Here is a 19,569-nt window from a genome sequence, read left to right as displayed (position 1 = left end):
AAAAAAACTAATTTCACTGTTTTTTGATCCTGACACAAAATGACCAGCTGACGTTAATTGACTAATCATATCAGCAGCACATGTGAAAGTGTAAATTAGTACTAGTCAGGTTACTATCATACTAATTAGATTGTAAGAGCAGACTGATTGCTATAAAAGGAGGGAAGAAGCGCTTCCAATCATTGTGTTCTTGTTAGCAATGGTTACCGCCAAAGAAACACGTGCAGCCATCATCGCTTTGCATCAAAATGACCTCATATGCAAGGAAAGTGCTACAAAGAATATTGCACCTGAAAGAACCATTTACCGGATCATCAAGAACTTCAAGGAGAGAGGCTCGACTGCAGTGAAGAAGTCTTCAGGCCTGGTGTCAAGAAGGGCAGCAAAGAAGCCACTTCTCTCCAAGAAAAACGGTAAGGGCAGACTGAAATTCTGCAGGAAGTACAAGGATTGAACAGCAGAAGACTGGTGCAAAGTTATTTTCTCTGATGAAGCTCCCTTCCGACTGTTTGGAAAATCGATTGTTCGGAGAAGAAAAGTCAACGCTACCATGAGTCCTGTGTTGTGCAAACAGAGAAGCATCCTGAGACCATCCATGTGTGGGGTTGCTTTTCAACCAAGTGAGTGGGCCCGTCAGGATTTGGCCCAGAAGCTAATATCCAGCATGCCAGAGCGAATTGCAGAGGTTATGAAGAATAAGGGTCAACACTGTAAATATTGACTCATTATATTTTTTGCCAATAAAAGCCTTTAAAACTTATATGCTTATCATTGTTTTTCAGTATACCATAGAAACATGTGGAAAAATAATCTACAAATACTGAAGCAGCAAACTAAGAGTTAAACTAAAAAAAGAATCTATTTATTTATATCTATCTATGTATCTAAATTTGTTTTCCACAACATCAACAAGAACAAAAAGTAATTCAATCAAAAGTAATACAATGCAATGTAAGATGCAATACTGGACAATAAAGAATGAATGCCAACAGCTTAAACTAATTGAGAAGCTGATAAAATAGTACTTACATCTTAGCTTACATTAATTTGTGTTAATAACAATAATACTAAGCTAATAGTGCATATCTGATATTACACTAACGATGGAACATCTACACAGTATTTAATCTGCAGGAAGCTCACAGACACTTTAGCAGTTGGTGAAGTGTGTGGTGGTTTGTCCTAGCAGCAGGCCTGTTTAGGCTTTTCAGGGCAGACTGCGGAGGTTGGTGAAGGCCACAGAGGATACAGGGACCATCGCGCCTGCTTGTCTCCATCTGTAGCTGAAGCTGGTAATTATAGTTGGGAGAGGCGCCCGCAGCTTGATGCCATCTGCCAACGGGACGGCAGAGCCAGGCTGAAGCGGGCACAAAGGCCCAGTGAAGTTCCCTTAGCTGCGGCCGACAGGAGGACCAACACCTGCCAGCGAGCCGCTGGGTCTCAGCTGCTCGGATGGGGCACACGACGGAGGAAAGCGAGGTCTGGTCAGAGATGGTGGAAGCAGTGGGTCACATGCAGAAAACTAAGACTAACAGGGTGTTTTAGGTTTATTACATAAAGTAAAACTCCAATAATCGGAGTGAGTGGCTTTAGACTGCTGACTTTACATAAAGGTAAAAAGTGGGTCAGTCATACCATCTTGTGGCTGAATACATGCAGTGCAACTAAGTAAAAGCACAAAGTAGCATGTTAAGCCTTTACTTGAAACTCAAAAACGAGCATTCCGGACACATGCTCACAACTCTAATTTAACATTCAAGCGAGTGTAGTGACAGGAAGACAGCTGTGCTCCTGTCTCTCGCTTTCCTACGTGTTTGCACGACGTAGTGCTCCGCAGTCTGCTCTAGCGCGGCCATGCCCTACCCCTGCTCTGCCCGTCCTGCGTGTCACCAGAGCTTGTGTGCGAACCGCTGGTGAGCGTAGACACAGATGGTGCGGGGGGAGCAGCGCATGAATATATGATGCTGGAGGGTGAAGTGTAGCAGGTCGAGGCAGATGCCCACTGGCCCCGCGAGAGCCCCTCTGCTCAGTCAGCCACGGCCCTTCGGCTTCCCACCAGATGCTGCAGAACCCCAGCGAAACCTCTCACGCTCTTCAATAGATGGACGTTGACATGTTTGATAGAGCATTTAGGATGGATGGAAAACTATGGAACTTCTTGGGAGACTTCACATGGATTTATTGTAAGACATTTGAGAAGTGGTAACACTGGGCTTAAAGGGTTAGTTCACCCAAAAATTTAAATTAGCCCATGTTTTACTCCAGGTGTATATGACGTTCTTCTTTCAGACGAATCCAATCAGAGTTGTATTAAAAATTGTCCTTGCTCTTCCAAACTTTTATAATGGCATTGGGAGGGTGTTTTTTTTAACAGTCCAAAAATAGTCAAAGCACATTCATAACGTTTTAAATATGGATATTTTTCTTACAAAAACATATTGATTCGCTGCAGGTGGTCCTTATTCACTTCTCGGAGCTGTGTGAGGCACGTTTTATTATGGATGGATGCACTTTATTTGACTTCGTTCTTTTGGACTATTCAAAAAACACCCACCCAATGCTATTATAAAGCTTGGAAGTGCCAGGACAATTTTTAATACAACTCCGATTGAGTTCGTCTGAAAGAAGAACGACATATACACCTAGGATGCCTTGAGGGAGTAAAACATGGGCTAATTTTCATTTTTGGGTGAACTAACCCTTTAAGCAGACTGCTTTCTAAACCCCTTTTGAAGGTGGGCATTTCATTCAGATGCGGGGTTAGCAGCACTACTTTTTATCCAGGGTTATAAAACCCTGTTCCGTCATACTTGTGCAGTGTGAAACAATGCAAGGTTACAATAATACGTTTAAATTTTTAGCAACAGACACCCAATCGCCTCATATTTACGTGGACAGTCACGAAAAAACAGCATGTAAGTTATAAACAGTAGTTTCAGCGTTTGAGGGGGAAAATGTCAAATGATGACATATACCTTTATGGCCCAAAAAGTCCATTTAGAATAAGGATGTTAGAATTAAAGCAAATGTCTTTTAAACTTTAAAACATTAATTTCATAAATGTGTGCTTTAAAAGCAAAAGTTGCTAAAACTGCTACATACACAACACATGTTAACCATGTGCTTGAATTAGTCAATGGTTGTAGTCCTCATGAAACGTGCTAACCAGAGAGATTACAAAGCAGAGATGGGCCACTTTTATTTAAGAGAATAGAATAAATTGGAGCATCCAACATATAAATATAAGAATTTTTAAAAGAATTTCATCATTCAAGGGATAGTTCACAAATTTTTTTTTAAAAATTACCCCATGTTTTACTCACCCTGGATACATCCTATGTGTATGACTTTATTACATATAAATATAAGAATTTTTAAAAGAATTTCATCATTCAAGGGATAGTTCACAATTTTTTTAAAAATTACCCCATGTTTTACTCACCCTGGATACATCCTATGTGTATGACTTTATTCTTTCAGACAAATACAATTGGGGTAAATATATATAAAAAAATGGCATGGCTCTTCCAACCTTTATAATGGACGTGAATGGGTGCCATTGTATGTTTGTGTATAAATATACGTTTTGAATAAAACGTTTACAGCTTTTTAATTAATACATTCTGGATACATCCTATGTGTATGACTTTATTCTTTCCGACAAATACAATTGGGGTAAATATATATAAAAAAATGGCATGGCTCTTCCAACCTTTATAATGGACGTGAATGGGTGCCATTGTATGTTTGTGTATAAATGTTTTGAATAAAACTTTTACAGCTTTTTAATTAATACATTTTGATAAATTCAGTCTAAATACAAATATTTATTCAGTGCCACTTACCTGACGTGTGAATTTGACATGCACTTAACTTAAATTTCCTCTTTTCTTCAGACATATTACTTATAAAACACTTCTAAATATCCACTCAAAAACATCGAATATATTGTACGATTTTGTCGATAAATTTGGTCTAAAAAATATATTTTATTTAGTGGCACTTACCTGACGCGTGAACTTGACAAAATGGTGGCCGTTGTCTCGTGAAACCCGCTAAATCACTCAGGCTCGTGCACGTGCGGAAGGATCTCAATATTGGCTGGATGGATTTGTATTAATTAGTTTAGTCAACATTAGTATTCTGAATGTTGACTGGATAAAAAACAAAACAAAAAAAAACCTTCATTTATTTTTTTCAAATATATTTTTGCTGATTTAACATAATATGCCTTTACAACTACACCTATGAAAGAAAATTGGTTCAACTTTGATATTTTTGCCCTTCCAAAATTTTGTTTTATTTTTATTAACCAAAAGTCATAATTTTGTGTGGGAAGCCCAGAATTCAAGCTTCCGAATTGGTGTGTTATTGAGAAAACTTGTTAAATTTATGATTCCCAACTTTTAAATACTAACGTCCCAGAATACTTCCCAGGACTTGAAATCTAAACACATTAAATCTAATGCTAAACGTAAAAACAAAAAATGAAATTCAACTCCAAAATTTTGAAGTATGACAGAGAAAAGATACAACTTTTATATTGTTCTGCCCAAAGGTAATTTTCTTAATATAGTTTGTAAAGAGTTGTTCTAATGCACAAGAAAAGCCAAACAACTGCATTGCGTAATAATATATTTAAACATGAAAAACATGTACATGTAAATACACATTATATACAGTTAGCTACAAAAAGTGTTTCAACACAAATTAAAGGCATACTGTATTTAACAAAGAACAAGAACAAAAACTAGGTGTACCCTAGTCATCAACCAGTTATTAATGTGCTAGACAGTGAACACGTGGGCTTACACGTCACATTTGGCAAATTGTTCCCAAAAGTATTACTCCAAAAAAATAAATAAATAAAATAAATACACAACTCCTAGAGTGACCTGAAAAGAAAGAAGTTAAGCCTCACTGGCCTGATTACTCTGACCTAAATTGGCAGGCACATGGTAATGCAGGTTGCATTTGCATCTTCAACAGGTTGTGGATAAGACCCTTCTGGGTTGGAAACAAAAACAAAAGCCAACATGTGTTATGTCAACAAAATGTATCTGTAGATGACCTCATTTACAACGTGTATAAAATATTAGCTTACTTCAATGATACGTTTGTTAAAGCTCGGTTATAATCAGTGATTGATGTGACCAACTGTCTGATACCAGGATAATAAAATCTCTCAGCAACACCCAAGCCTACAAGCTTCGATAAGGCATCAGGTGACATGTCTGCTACGTCTATGGTGCGTGTACAGTATCTGAGAAGATTCAAATGGAAGAACAAGGTTTTACCGTCCTACGAAAGAGCGTCTAGGAAGCATATAAAAGCAAGTGGTAGTCTGAGGCTCATTAGAGCCCCTGTGTGCGAGGTACCAAAGTGAAACATCCTCGGCCATCAGCATGCATATGCAATTAAACTGAAACAAACTGGCAGAGATATTGAGGTTATGTGACCATGCAACAAGAAAATTATGAAAGCACTGCTAAGAAATGTTTTCCTGTCAAGTGTTTGTTATATCTCAGGATAAACATAAAAAAATAGCTTAGTTAACCTTAATACCACATAAAGTGAAGAAACAGTGATGCTGAGAAAAGATACAAGACAATGTGTAACAAAAGGACAGAACAAAAGTGTTTGCTTCCAAACACTACCGATCTGTTTAACTGCAATGGCTCATCCAATCAGCTTCTCTGCTCCTCCGTAACACCTTTCAATGCAGGTCAACATATTCAGAAGAGCAGTCTCACGAACAGATGAGTCTTTTACCAATGCACCTGCAAAGTGTGCTCAGGAGAACAAGACGGGATCACAGCCGAAACTCTGTCAAATGACTGGAAAAATCACCTCCTGAAGCTGAAACGGAGCTAGGTGGGAAGAGGGTCGTCGTCGCCACGTTTACACTTGCATTTGCAGCAAAGCACAAAAGGAGTGGCCAGCAAAAGGAAAGGGGAGGCCACTAGTAACAGCAGACCGAAGCCAGCAAAAATCCCAACAACCTGAGCACAGAGGTGACAGATCCAGGGAGAAAAAGAGTACAATTGTTAAGTAAAAAAGGACTATATGGTACTATACTACAGGTAGTCTGTGATGCTATGACATGTCAAATCAGATGACATTCAGCCACAGGGGGGCAGTAATGGTTTTGTGATTGTATCTTGGTGTCTGTCCTAGTGCTACTTTAAAGTAAAGTACTGCACTGTAAAGTAAGCCATTAGCAAATGTGACATAAGCCACTTTTGTAATAATAAACATACACATAATATCTCCCTACTATAGAAAAATAAATCGTGCCCTGATGGCTTTTAGAAAATGGAGGGTTATTTCAGGTGAATTGTGTGGGCCAGCTTGTCTTTAGCACTTCAGATCTGCAGTCTAGAGGGATATGCTCATGCGGTACATACCTGTGTCCGATGCCAGATGACGGAGGCTCTGGAATGACCCAGTTTATTCCGGCAGGGTCCTTTATCATAGTGGATCAGTAAAAAGTCATCCTGAGGAGGCGGAGATGAATATGAGTTACATGGAGAAAAACTCCCACCAACATATTGCTCTAACCAAGCATAACAGTACTGAGGGAATAAGACATGTAATCGGACATCCCAATAAAAGTTATGCTTTTACAGTAAATAATTAGTATAGACATTTTTTAAATAATAATAAAAAAAAAACGAGTTAAACAGGTCATACTGTAAGAACATCTTACGTCTAATGACTCCAGGCAGTACCAGCAGAAGGTGTGCTTGCAGTTCTTACACATCATCTGGGCACAGCCTTCATCTCTCTCAATGTAAACTTTACATTTAGGACAGCGTTTGATTGGAGCCTCGTCCTTCTCACTCTTGAGGTTGGAGCTGAAAGTCAGGAGATGAACATGTAACAGAACAGGTCATGAGTGTCATGTTTTCATCAAGGCTATTTGAATACCTCTGACATTGTAGTGTTAGGTTTGGAAGAAATGATTTTACCTAATGTTATGAAATGATTATAACTAGAATTTCAACTTGCTAACATGGTGTTAAATGTGTATATAAACAATACAGTTCAGAAGTTTGTGGTCGGCAAGAAAGTCTCATATGCTTATCAAGGCTGCATTTATTTGATCAAAAATTCAGTATAACCGTCAAACTGGGGAAATATTATTTCAATTTAAAAATCAATTTTAATATATTTTAAAATGTAATTTATTCCTGTGATGGCAAAGCTGAATTTTCAGCAGCCATTACTCTAGTCTTCAGTGTCACATGATCCTGCAGAAATTCTAATGCGCCGATTTGCCGCTTAAGAAACATTTCTGATCATCAGTGCTGAAAAAAAAAAAAAACTTGCGGAATTCTTTGATCAGTAGAAAGTTTAAGAACAGCATTAAGAACAGCAGAAATAGAAATCATTTGAAATGTAAATTCATCAAATGTGTAAATTTTTAGATGTCACAATTTTTTTTAAATTGTAGATTCTTCCATGATTTTGCGGAGATTAAACTGAATCCAAACAGGAACTTTACTAAAATGAATAATACTAGTCATGTTTCTGAAAAATGTATGCATACCTTTGTTGTAAAACAGAGGGATACTTCAATAATATCTGTATACTGAACTTTAAATAGGGGAGAAAACCCTATTAAAAGAATTTGAAGGAAATAAAAGGCATTAATTTTATTTTTACAAAATAAGGTGCACCCACAGAAACAAGATTTCTGCTGTGAATGCTACATGATTTGACGCTGAGGATTTAAAGTACACTAGTGCAAGTACCCTTTTTCCCCAGGCAGGAAGGTGGTAATTGGCAGGCTCTCCTGACACGCTTGGCCACTGTGGCAGTCTGCCCTGCAGGTGGAGCAGAAACGCAGACTGCACTGAGGGCACTGCACCGGCTGCACCTCCGATTCATTCAGCTGGCACACAGCTTGGCATGAGGACGATGGGCACCAGGTCCGACAAGGATCCAGAAGCACCTCTGCAAGGAAAAACAAACAGCGTATTTGAAATTATGACCCATTTGATTTGATCTACAATGACTTCAGACATCTACATTCCCGTTTTGACATTTGGAATCAAATTTTGTTTTGAGATAAGAGGTTGATGCATGAACACATCTTAGTCTGTATGATGTAAGAACTTCCTCCCCAGTGAAAAAGACTAAGCTGCAAAAAAGCTGATTCTGAATAAAACATTTAATGTCCTGATCACTTTGTTGCACGATTACTGTGTAAATGTTTTATGAATGTGTCAAATTTTAATGCAGGCTTTTCAAAGAGGCTGTTCTTATAAGAGATATATATATATATCTATATCTATATCATACAATAATTGAAAATGGGCTTAAAAAGCTAAACCAGATTAATATACTTCATGAATCTCTCAGGAAAACTCACCTCGCTCAAACTGGAGTCTCTTATAACGTTGCATGACTTCACTAGCCACCATAAACTCAATCTACATCAGAGAAAGAGTATATGAGCAAGACTGGCGCAAGTGACTTAGCAAGAGCCTGTCGTAACACTTTGAATACAGCACGATTATTTCTAGTCTCTGGCAAACATGACAAATTTTAAGTGAGCTTACCTCGTTTTCCAGCAAATGTCCCTGTTTTGGGCAGGCAGAGTCCGGACAGCTAATAGCCGTTTCAAGGCCCTCTTTAATGAGGAGTTCAACATATTGCTTCAAACACTGTAAGAGACAGATTCTTATTTTTTTAATCTTTGAAAAAATAATGAGACAACAGCTGCCTGTGGTTGTTTCCACCCACAAACGCTCTGTTCATTGTAGTCAAGCCAACATTAAGACCTTCACAGCATTCTGCTGAGACAACATTCAAGAGCTGCTTGTAGAGAACAGGCCAGTTTGGCAAATATCAAGATTCAAGAAGATAACACATGGCAAAAACAACTGTCAAAGCACTAGTATAGAATTATATGTACACATACTCAATTATATATTCTATATCTAGCATAAAAAAAAAACAGTATCTATCTATCTATCTATCTATCTCATGAAAAATAGGACTCAGGCAGGTCACAGTCAGTATTATTTACATGCATACGAGCACCAGCTCCTGTATATTTAGCGCAGTTACATTACTGCGGTATTCCCACTTGTGAAAAGGCTATCTTACAATTTGTTTTGTTAGCCTGGAATGCACACTGCTGAAAAACACACTAAAGTGGCCTCTGAAGACACAGTCCTTACCAGACTGCAAAATATGCACTGGCACTGGGAGATGGTGGTCATCTGTTCCAGGGGAAACTCTCCCAGGCACAGTTTACAGGACAGAAGGGGCGCCAGGTCCACGTCCCAGCTGGGTTCGTAGCGAGAGCTGCTCATGGTACGCGGATCTGGGACACTAAAAGACAGAAATAATAAAAACAGCTGAAGCAGTCAATAAATATATCATTTTATCTAAATAAATTAAAACCGAACACTGCAAAATATAATCAATAATTTTAAATCCAACAATTTAATTTAGACAACACTACCAGTGTACTTTTAGTACAATAATATATTACTACAGTATTTCATAATTTTAATTACCGTTATATATTTTCAGCTTTAATTTTGTGCATTCATTAATAGTTTTTTTTGTATATAACATTTATTTTTAATATTTCCACTAGCTTTAATTTGTTTTTATTTCAGTTTCTTCAAACTTATTTCAGTTAGTTGCCAAGGCAAGTTGCCAAGTTTAACTTTTTAATCTAATATTTATAGGTCTATTTTATTTTACTTCAGCTTTATTTCAATTACTGAAAACATTTAATAATAGTTTCCGTTTCAATTTAAAAGAACAACACTGATCACAGTAATATAATAAACAGTAAGGAAAATAAATAATTCTGACACTTGCTAAAAATCTCTGAAAAAAGCATTTAAAAACAGCGTTTTTAAAGATTAACTTTTAGTGAGCATTGACAACAAAGTAATCTTTGTAATGTGTAATTTAAAGGTAAAAATAGTGGGGGTTGGCAGACACTTCCCCTATGACCATGGATACAAACATTTGGGGAATCTCACTCCTTATCTATTAAAATGTTTGGTCTGCCACAAGAGTTTTCCCTTCAGAGAGCTTCTGCTGTTTGCCAAGGGCTTGTCCAATCAGTCAATGGCAAGTATGTCAATATCCCTCAGTACTGCTGCCAGGCAACCCAAAGAAAACTAATGACCGTCTCTACTGGAGAGCCCTACAGAGCAGACTCCCTCAGAGAGTACAAGCAACACAGCCTGCTAAAAACAAACAGACTTCTGCAAAACACACTGTATGCGTGAACTTTCAAAAGCACCTTCACAATATGCTACAGCAAAACTTTTGCACTAAAAAGTAATGTGATTCACCTCGTCACGCACTACACACCATCACGTGCTGAAAGAATTAATTGTTGAGGAACATTCAGATGGTCTAGTTAGTACGCTTGCCCACAGCAGATATCTGTGTAGGTGGAGACAGATGGAGACTCATGTGCTTGCGCCTGCAGTATCTCATTGTGTTGTGGTGGGAACAGTCGACAGCCCAAACAGCAAAGTGCTCTCAGCAGGCTGTGTGTCTCTGTTTGAGCCTCTCACCTCTCACACACCCACACAGCCTTAACCAGACAAAGTAACTCACATGTCGTATGTAAAGCCACGTGTACGGGATGAGATTATTCTGTTCTTTATGATTGTCGGCTGTCAGATACAATCCTGGTGAGACCTTGGGTAAAAGCCAAGGCAGACTGTGAGAAATCAACAGTGTTATGTCGGACTGATTATATGATGTACATCTTAGGACAGTGCTGATGTGGTAATCACAGCTCTTTCTGACATCCTCACCTTAAAATGGTACCACACAAATGAAGAAAATGAAATTTTGTAGAATATATGGGACGAGGCAGTGTCGATAATGTGAAGGGAACGCAATTTAAGACTTCTTTCTCTGACAAACACACTGCATCAAACGTGCAGTGCACCTAATTGGTTCTTCATTAGACAGTTGTCATAAGAGCAGTTACACTGTAGGACTGCAAACCAAAATGTCTGATTCTGTCAGAACTTCATTGGATGCCCATATACATCACAGCAGCAATTAGATGCCTCTCACTGTGAATACAACAATATATGATAAAAGACTGCAGAGTTTGCCCTACTATGAAAGAAATCTTTCAAAATAACCAAAATGTGTCTCAAACATCAAAATGGTAGCCACATTCTTGCAGTATAGCCTTAATACAACAAATCTCATCAGGACAACTATATTATATTGGTGCGAGGGCTGGGCAATAAGGTTATCCAATGGCCAGACAAGTTTCAATCGCTCCTCTCCAGCAACCTGTCACTCACATGAAACAATCATCCATCGTAGTCGCAATGGCCACTTTCTACAATCCAATAAATTCCCAATGGATGAGTTCAAGTCACGCCCTATATTTTTTTCTGATTTGATGAAACGTGGATATATACAGCCACAATAAAGAAGAAAAGTTATCGATAAATGCAACCTCCAGAGGATGCACCCTCTGAAATGAGACGCAGCAAATATATGTCAACTAAATAACAATAGGACTCTGAGAAAGCACTCTACCAAAGATCTAACCACTCAAACAGCAGATTCAAATACAAACAACTAGACAAACAAATTAAATTAAAAGGAACAAATTACCAGAAACAAAGATGTCCACCACACCCAAAATCAAAGGGGGGAAAAAAAAAAAAAAAAATTCGCAGGCATGAAAGAAGGCCTATAAAACCTCCATTGTGCATTCATCTAGACAGCGACTAACCACATCTGGAACTCTTCCTCTATGGGTCAGGAAGGGAAGGTCAGGAAATACCCTATATAACTGGGTCACACAGCGGTTTGGCACAATGAACCCCTCATTGGGTCCAAGATGAAGACAAAGAGTGGCCAACAGTTTGGCACTGTAATTGAACTTTTCTATCTGCTTTTCTAGCTGTTAAGCACATTTTCTTGTAGTGTGTGAACATTTAAAAGCGTTCACAGATCACTTAATAAAGAAACTGGTTTTGCAAAAAACACTGGGGCTCCGGAGATGCCAATATAGCTTTCATCTAAGCTTTTAGCACAAGCATGAGTAAAATTATAGAACAAATGATAAAGGTCTTACGTAAGATCTATTTTTAATCGATCTAGGTTAAAGCCAAATTAAGCTGTTCTCAATTGTCGCTCCAACTGTCTCTTGTGAGCAGGGTAAAAACAGTTTGGCTACAGTCAAGACCTTTGATGGAAACATTAAAACACATTATCCTCCATTAATGAAGACAATGTAAGGATAAACTCGAAGCATCAGTATTTTTTATTAATAAAAGACAATAAAAAAAACAGAAGTATTTTAAAAGCACATTTTACACTTACTCACCCAGTTTTCATATTAAACTTTTAAAAGGTGCCGAAACCATTTACAGCAACACTTTAAATAAGCCTGACAGTGCTCAGAACACGCATGCTTTTGGCAGGTCTTCCAATTTGTGTCAGCAACAAAACTGAAATCCCTGAGCAACCCCTAATTGGATTACATTACGAAGGAGGAGTATGCGAATACTTAAGCATAACTGCGCCAGTCAGACTGCTGCTATAAGAGAAAGACAGTGACTGAGACAGAGAAAGAGAGTTTTTGCATTCACAGTAATTTGATAAATAACACCTTGAAAAAATAAGGCCTTTCATGAACTTTGCTGACATGAAACCTGGTTCCTGACAAGAAAATAAAATATTGCTAATGTTCTCAGTCACTGTATTTGGAGCAGTTTTCTACAGTTCCCTCCAAAGTGAAAACTCTGACTTACTATCATGTTGTTTCATTTTAAAGGAATTTTCTAATCTAGAGGGCTGTTCATATACTTGCACCCAAATTGAACAACTGAACTGAATTTGAGAACTGAATCAGTCAGCTTCATGAATAAATCATTCAGACTGCTTTTGTGAACAGGATCAAACGATTCACTGATGAAATCTGAATCAAAACAACCATCTCAGTTGTGGTATATCACACCATGATATAGCACACTAGTTAAATAAGTCATTTATATGTTGTTTTTAATTCCCATTTTAATGATTGGCAACACCAGTCCTTATTAATTTTTTATGTTTAGACCAACATGACAGTAAGTACATGCTGACAATTTTCATTTTCGGTGAACAGTTTATCCCTTCAAATTGTTAAATAATATATAAATAATAATAAATAAAATAATAGTTAATGATAAAATGTTTTGCACAAAACAGAATTTTCCTGCTGTCTATTCCCACATGGCCACACTGAGGAAAAAAAATTCACAAAACAAGCACATGAATACTCATTTAGAACAGTGTGGTCTGAAATAATCTCTGCAAGGCAGTGTGCAGGTCAGAGGGAGCCGACAGTGTTCCTGCCAAGCACAGGATGTGAGCTCTGCCCAAGGAAACAGCAACACTTCCTGTTTTTGCCATACGCATGCCAGCATATGTGCCCAGACTTATGCTCCGCAGACTAATAACTAGTGTAACAGTACAAGTACATGCAGAATACGTTTTGGTTTGTATGCCAAAAAAAGCTTTTCTACACCAAAATGTGCAAAATTATGATTGTGATTAATCACCTAAATAATATTTTTTTTCTCTTAATTTGCAGAAAGTTCAGAATGAGACATTTTATCTTTTCTCTCAAAAGATTAAGGGAATTATACTGTTGACACTGAAAGGAAAGCTTGATCAAAATATGCAGACACCAACAGCCATGCATTATTCAAATAATAAAATTGTTTATACCACAGTGTAATTGAATCATTTCATGAGAAGATGTGGGTAATAAGATCATGTCAGATAGAAGTCTAATCTCACAAACAAGGATTTGAGATCATTAGCAAGTGTTAGTAAAGTGACAAATCGCACGGTGCACCAGAAATTAACCAGATGAATCTCTAGAAGGCTTGTTCCATTTCAGTGTAGACAACATGATCTAAAGAGGATTTAACAGATTATGTGAATGGCTGGGATCAAAGGATTTGTAGCAGTTCAAAATGCACACCCATCATCTCTCATTCAACAATGTCTGAGAAACTATAAACATATGTCTGAGGAATACAGAGAAATATGTAGGAGAGTTTGTTCTTTGTGTATTCTCTGTTCTCATAAGCGTCTAAAATCAATACTTGATATGCTTCCAGAGGTTTTGAAAGTAGGTTGCTTTTTTACTTTTTGGTGAATTTGTAATCTCGGTTTTGAAGTCACTGGCCTGTGGCCTCATTAACTCAGAGATTAACCTACTTCATTGGGATACCTTCTACTGATCTGTTCACTTCAGATTCAGTGCCATTCATTGTTCTTTTGATGCCTGGAATAATTTTTTTTTTAAAGTTAATATTTGATTTTGACCTCACAGTGAACCCATGATATCCAGACCATGTACTTCGAGGCTGTACCTGTACTGTATCTAGGACATGGGGTTCGTGAAGAAGCTAAAATAATGAATGAGCTGAAATAATTCATTAATCATAAAAATGTAAAATATAAATAATGACTGACGTCACACAATAACAAGCACTCTTATTGGCTGTGACTTCTTATCAAGTACATTTTGCATATTTGTATGATATATTCATAACATGCTACTTTTAGCCACAGCAAGGCGGATACAAATTGTGTTGCACATTACAGCTCAAGAGGCAAATCTCTTTAAAGAACCCACATAGACTACGTGCAAATTCATGCCTTCCATCTGAAACTGGATCTGTGTGACGACTGATTCAGGTCAATTTTTCCTACGGTGTGTACGAGTCGCTCATGACAACTTGGACAGGTTCAAAAAGAAATATTACTCTTAAATGTGAATTTCTCAACTTATTACACATACTAAGATACATTAATACTCATTTGATTGTGTCAAAGTTTGACTGTGAAGGTCTGTAGTCTGTGATTTAATCATACATTCAAATAGTTTGTGTTGTATATAAGAAAATATAATACATAAGGTCCGGTCTGACCCTTAAATGCCCTAAAATGATCTGACACCCCTGATGTGGGCTGATATTATGGTCCACTAGACATCAATACACCTCTCATTCTGTAAAGTTGGTGATCAGCATGCAGTGAGTCACTTCAGCCTCTTGTCCTCACTACACTGAAGAGATGCTAAACAGCTCCCTGATCACAGATCTGAAAATTCATAAAGGACACATTAGTAGGCTAATTTATTTGGTCTGGCCTCAATAACAATTCACCTACCTGTGCTGAGACATTAACAAATCCTTGACGTAATAGTTAAAGTGTTTGTGCGTATAGAGCAGGAAGACTGAAAACTGGCAGGCACAGTTTGTTCCGGAAATGGGAAGTCCCTGTGCATTTCATGAAAGGGACATTCAGAGCTGACCAGCTGTACTACGGCAGACTCTAATGCAGGGGTGCCCAAACTCGGTCCTGGAGGGCCGGTGTCCTGAAGAGTTTAGCTCCAACCCCAATTAAACACACCTGAACCAGCTAATCAACCTCTTACTAGGCATACTAGAAACTTGAAGGCAGGTGTGTTGAGGCAAGTTGGAGCTAAACTCTGCAGGACACCGGCCCTCCAGGACCGAGTTTGGGCACCCCTGCTCTAATGCCACTCTTTCATGCTCAGTCCACTTCTGCAACGTCACACTCGGCTCAATCATCTTCCCCTCTCTTTATATTTATGTCTGAACATCCCAATTTAGGTTAAAGGCACCAATCTTCATGTAAACCAAATTAATGCAAATTAATGCACAATGAAGTCTCCAATTGCTTTTAATAATAGGTTTCTACACACTACAGGTTAGACTTATCATTCCTGTCAAAGAGCAGTTAACTTCATAAGTAATTAATTTCATAACTCATAACTGGCTGCCAATCAAAAGATATACATCTAGCGTTCAATAGTCGAATCAAGCATGATCTGGGTCACTCTCAGATTGACCACAGAAAATGCCAACAGTGGCTGCTAGTCGAGTCAAAGTAAGCTGAGAGGCTTTGCAGGAGTCTATTGTGCATGAACAAGGCACATGTCCAACTCAGCCCTGCTCTTCTACAATGTACTGAGGACTGGAAGAAAATATTATCAGACTGATAAAATCTGAAATACATTGCGTTTGTACAAGCTAGATGTGAACCACACTTGTGGTTACAGGTAGGGTTATTATCATCAACTAAGACCAAAACTATTTAAAACATTTGTTTTAAATAGTTACGCAAATAATACGCAATAATAATAATAATAATAAATAATAATACGCAAAGAAAACTAAAATAACTTTATTCAACAATTCGTCTCCTCCATGTCACCCTATAGCGCCATTTTGGAGAGTATCACATAGGTAAACAACGTATGCAACGGATGCACAGGGATACACTGTTTACGCTTTGATCTGAACGTAAACAGCATATCAGTGTACATATGTTGCATACGTTGTTAACGTATGTGATACTCTCCAAAATGGCGCTATAGGGTGACACAGCGGAGATGAATTGTTGAATAAAGTTGTTATTTTTGTTTTCTTTGCGCACAAAAAGTATTCTCGTAGCTTCGTAAAATTACAGTTGAACCACTGATGTCACATGGATTATTTTAATGATCTCCTTACTACGTTTCTGGACATTGATCATGTTAGGATCCTTGCTGTCTATGGGAGGGTCAGAGAGCTCAAGGAATGCATCAAAAAATTCTTAACTTGTGTTCCGAAGATGAACGAAGGTCTTACGGCTTTGGAACAACACGAGGGTGAGTAATTATTAATGACAGAATTTTCATTTTTGGGTGAACTATTCCTTTAAGTTAAAGTTACTGACTAAAATTAAATAAAAATGAAAACTAAATCTGAAATAAAAATAAATAAAACCTATATAGTTATATTTAAAAACAAATCTAAAACCAATAAAAATGACAAAACTAATTATATTACTGAGAGGCGTAATGTATTTTCGATGACCTCTCATCATATGTGTTTTAAGAAAATATTATATTTGATGTGAGAGCTGTATTGGGAATATTGGATGATGAAAATGTTAAAAAAAAAAAAAAAAAAAAAAAATATCTAATTCAAAATATTAATAAAATATAAAAGCATATAAATAATATCAAAATACAGGCATGCAAACTACCATTTTTACTGATTTTTTAAAGGGGTCCTCCTATTATGCTCTTTTACAAAGTCTTGATTTTGTTTTGGGTGTGTACTAAAACAGGCTCTCATACTAGGTTTTTCAAAAAACACATTATATTTCACATATTTTACATTATTACAACACCTCTGTATTAAAGGTCTGTATTAAAATAGTTCCTGTATTAAATGAAGGCCCACCTTCTGAAATACGAAATGTGCTGTGATTGGTTAGCTGCGCCAGTGTGTTGTGATTGGCAGCACTTGGCGCCTGGTTGGGAAATGTCATGCCCCTTACCATAGCCGCCTGCAAGCTTCAGTGTAAATATTGCGTCAAAATCAAATCAATTTGAGCGCGATTTAAACCCGGATGATGGTAACCACTCTAAGGCCCTGTCCACACGAACGCAGTTATTTTTTAAAACCGCAGCTTTTTCTATGCGGTTAGGCCGTTCGTCCACATGCAAACGCAGCACCAGTTCACTGAAACCGAAAATTTTTGAAAACTCCTGCCAGGGTGAAGATTTTCAAAAACTCCAGTTGCAGTGTTATCGTGTAGACAGCGAAACCAGAGTTTTTGGCTTGTGACATCGGAGCATGCGCTGTTATCTCCGCCTACTGGAGACTTTTTCAGTACCATAGCCACCTGCTGTGAGCTTCAGTGTAAATATTGCGCCAAAATCAAATCAATTTGAGCGCGATTTAAACCCGGATGATTGTAACCACTCTAAGTTTGTCTGCCTTGGGAAAGCTAGCGTGTCTCTGACATAGTGATAACACTCGTTGCCTTCTTTAGTGCAGCTCAACCAGGTCTCGTCCCATTCGTCTGTATTTGTGATATCACAAATCCCGGAAAATAAGCGCTGTAGTCCAAACAAGTCGTTCGTTGTAGTTTTTGAAAAGTGATTTCTGTTAAATAAAATATCTCCTTTTGAAATGGACTTTGAGCTTTGTAACTTTGCAGATCTTTATTATGCTCAAACAGCAACATTACAGACTAACTAAAGTTGAAAAAGTGAAAAAGCATAATAGGACCCCTTTAAAAACACCCAATACTTATATAAAAGAAAAACTGAAAAAAACTATAGAATTAGTTAATAAATAACTAGGCCTGTATACTGTGTATATATATATATATTTTATTAAACATTCTGAATAAACAACCAATGTGGGAAGCATATTCTTGCAATGAATCAACTGTAGACTGTCAGGTATTATATAACAAACTATTAAGAACAACTCCCACAAACACTGTAAAAGGTCATGTTTTGACTGAGCTATATCCTGGGAAAGAGGGGCACATGATCTCATCTGTTTTCTGAGTGGTCTAGCTGCCAGTAAACAATACTAAGGTTTCCTAAAAGTACATTTCTAAAGTAAAATAGCATCCATGTAGATGTCACTGTTCTTACTACAGTACATTAAAGCCACTGGTGATCATATTTAGAGGGAAAGCCCTACAGGGAAACCTGTTGTTGTATGACCAGCCTCCTAAATGACAAGGATAAGATATAATGGAGTTTCCCTGACAACATGCTGAGATTTCCCAAACACCAGTGTACTCACATAATAAATGCAGTATATTACGTGTTTCAAAGAAACAGCGTCAACAGCGGTTACATTTTCAAACACAACATGCAAGGTGGCATGCAACCAAAACTAATCACTGCTGCCATATCCGAATGGTTCGAACTAACATTGAATACGCCGCTCTACCCATTGTCACAATAACAACACTAACGTTACATGCATCGCTTACCTTAGGATGAATCTATTAGTTGTCAATCCGTTATAAGAATATCATCAGCTCTATGCACAATGTCTTCCTATTCGTCCACATTTGTCACAGATAAAAATAAAAAAAATCATAGCACAGAAAGTGGCTAATATATCAGACAAGCGCTTTCTGCCCTAATTAACATCAGCTGGTCGGACAGGTCGTTGTGCCTCTCTGGAGAGGCGCCATTTGACTGCGCATGGAGGCGCGCGGTTGCTGAGACGCGACGCTCGCGGGCGCCCTCTGCTGACGCGACGCGGACAGTGCTGTCGGTGTACGGCAGACAAGCGGGAACTGCCATCTGCTGGTGTTTGTCAGCAGCATCGCGCACAGAGCTGTCCTAATTCGACCTGAGCATGAGACATTAGAACAGCACAGCACCAAAATTAATTGTGCAGTAAATACACATTAAAATAATTAAAGTTATAATTCATACTTATTGTAATGAGTCAGTAAGTCATGTCTTATTGTAAAGCATCTGTCTATTTATTACTGAAAAGACTTTGAGTGGAGTTTGATCCAGGTCATATTGAAATTGCATTGACTGAATGTATCAAAAGTATGAGACAAAACCCCTCCTGTTTTAGAATAAATAAATAAATTAGTGCTGTCAAACGATTAATCGCGATTAATCACATTCAAAATAAAAGTAAAAAAATAAAAAATACATGTGTGTGTACTCTGTATATTTATTATGTATATATAAATACACAC

General features: G+C 37.7%; 1 protein-coding gene across 2 annotated transcripts in view; it reads right to left on the bottom strand.

The window, feature by feature from the left end:
• Nucleotides 1-19,034, bottom strand: part of rnf144ab (ring finger protein 144ab) — a 22,103-nt gene extending 3,069 nt beyond the window's left edge. Inside the window, exons 1-8 of one of the 2 annotated variants that reach the window (XM_016529359.1) lie at nt 18,838-19,034; nt 9,192-9,345; nt 8,568-8,672; nt 8,378-8,438; nt 7,758-7,959; nt 6,710-6,857; nt 6,408-6,497; nt 4,626-6,002 (exon numbers count right to left, since the gene is read on the bottom strand). In XM_016529359.1, coding sequence (XP_016384845.1) covers nt 5,871-6,002; nt 6,408-6,497; nt 6,710-6,857; nt 7,758-7,959; nt 8,378-8,438; nt 8,568-8,672; nt 9,192-9,326 — 873 coding nt within the window. In that variant the 5' untranslated portion in view covers nt 9,327-9,345; nt 18,838-19,034 and the 3' untranslated portion in view covers nt 4,626-5,870. Of the gene's footprint in view, nt 1-4,625; nt 6,003-6,407; nt 6,498-6,709; nt 6,858-7,757; nt 7,960-8,377; nt 8,439-8,567; nt 8,673-9,191; nt 9,346-18,837 lie in introns of those variants that run through there. The other variant, XM_016529358.1, reaches the window with a different exon arrangement.
• Nucleotides 19,035-19,569: the final 535 nt, after the last annotated feature.

This window comes from Sinocyclocheilus rhinocerous, unplaced genomic scaffold (assembly GCF_001515625.1).
Source record: "Sinocyclocheilus rhinocerous isolate Xijiao unplaced genomic scaffold, SAMN03320098_v1.1 scaffold271, whole genome shotgun sequence".
Classification (NCBI taxonomy): domain Eukaryota; kingdom Metazoa; phylum Chordata; class Actinopteri; order Cypriniformes; family Cyprinidae; genus Sinocyclocheilus; species Sinocyclocheilus rhinocerous.
The sequence above is the reverse complement of the archived record's forward strand: the minus strand, read 5'-3'. Positions and strand labels throughout refer to the sequence as shown.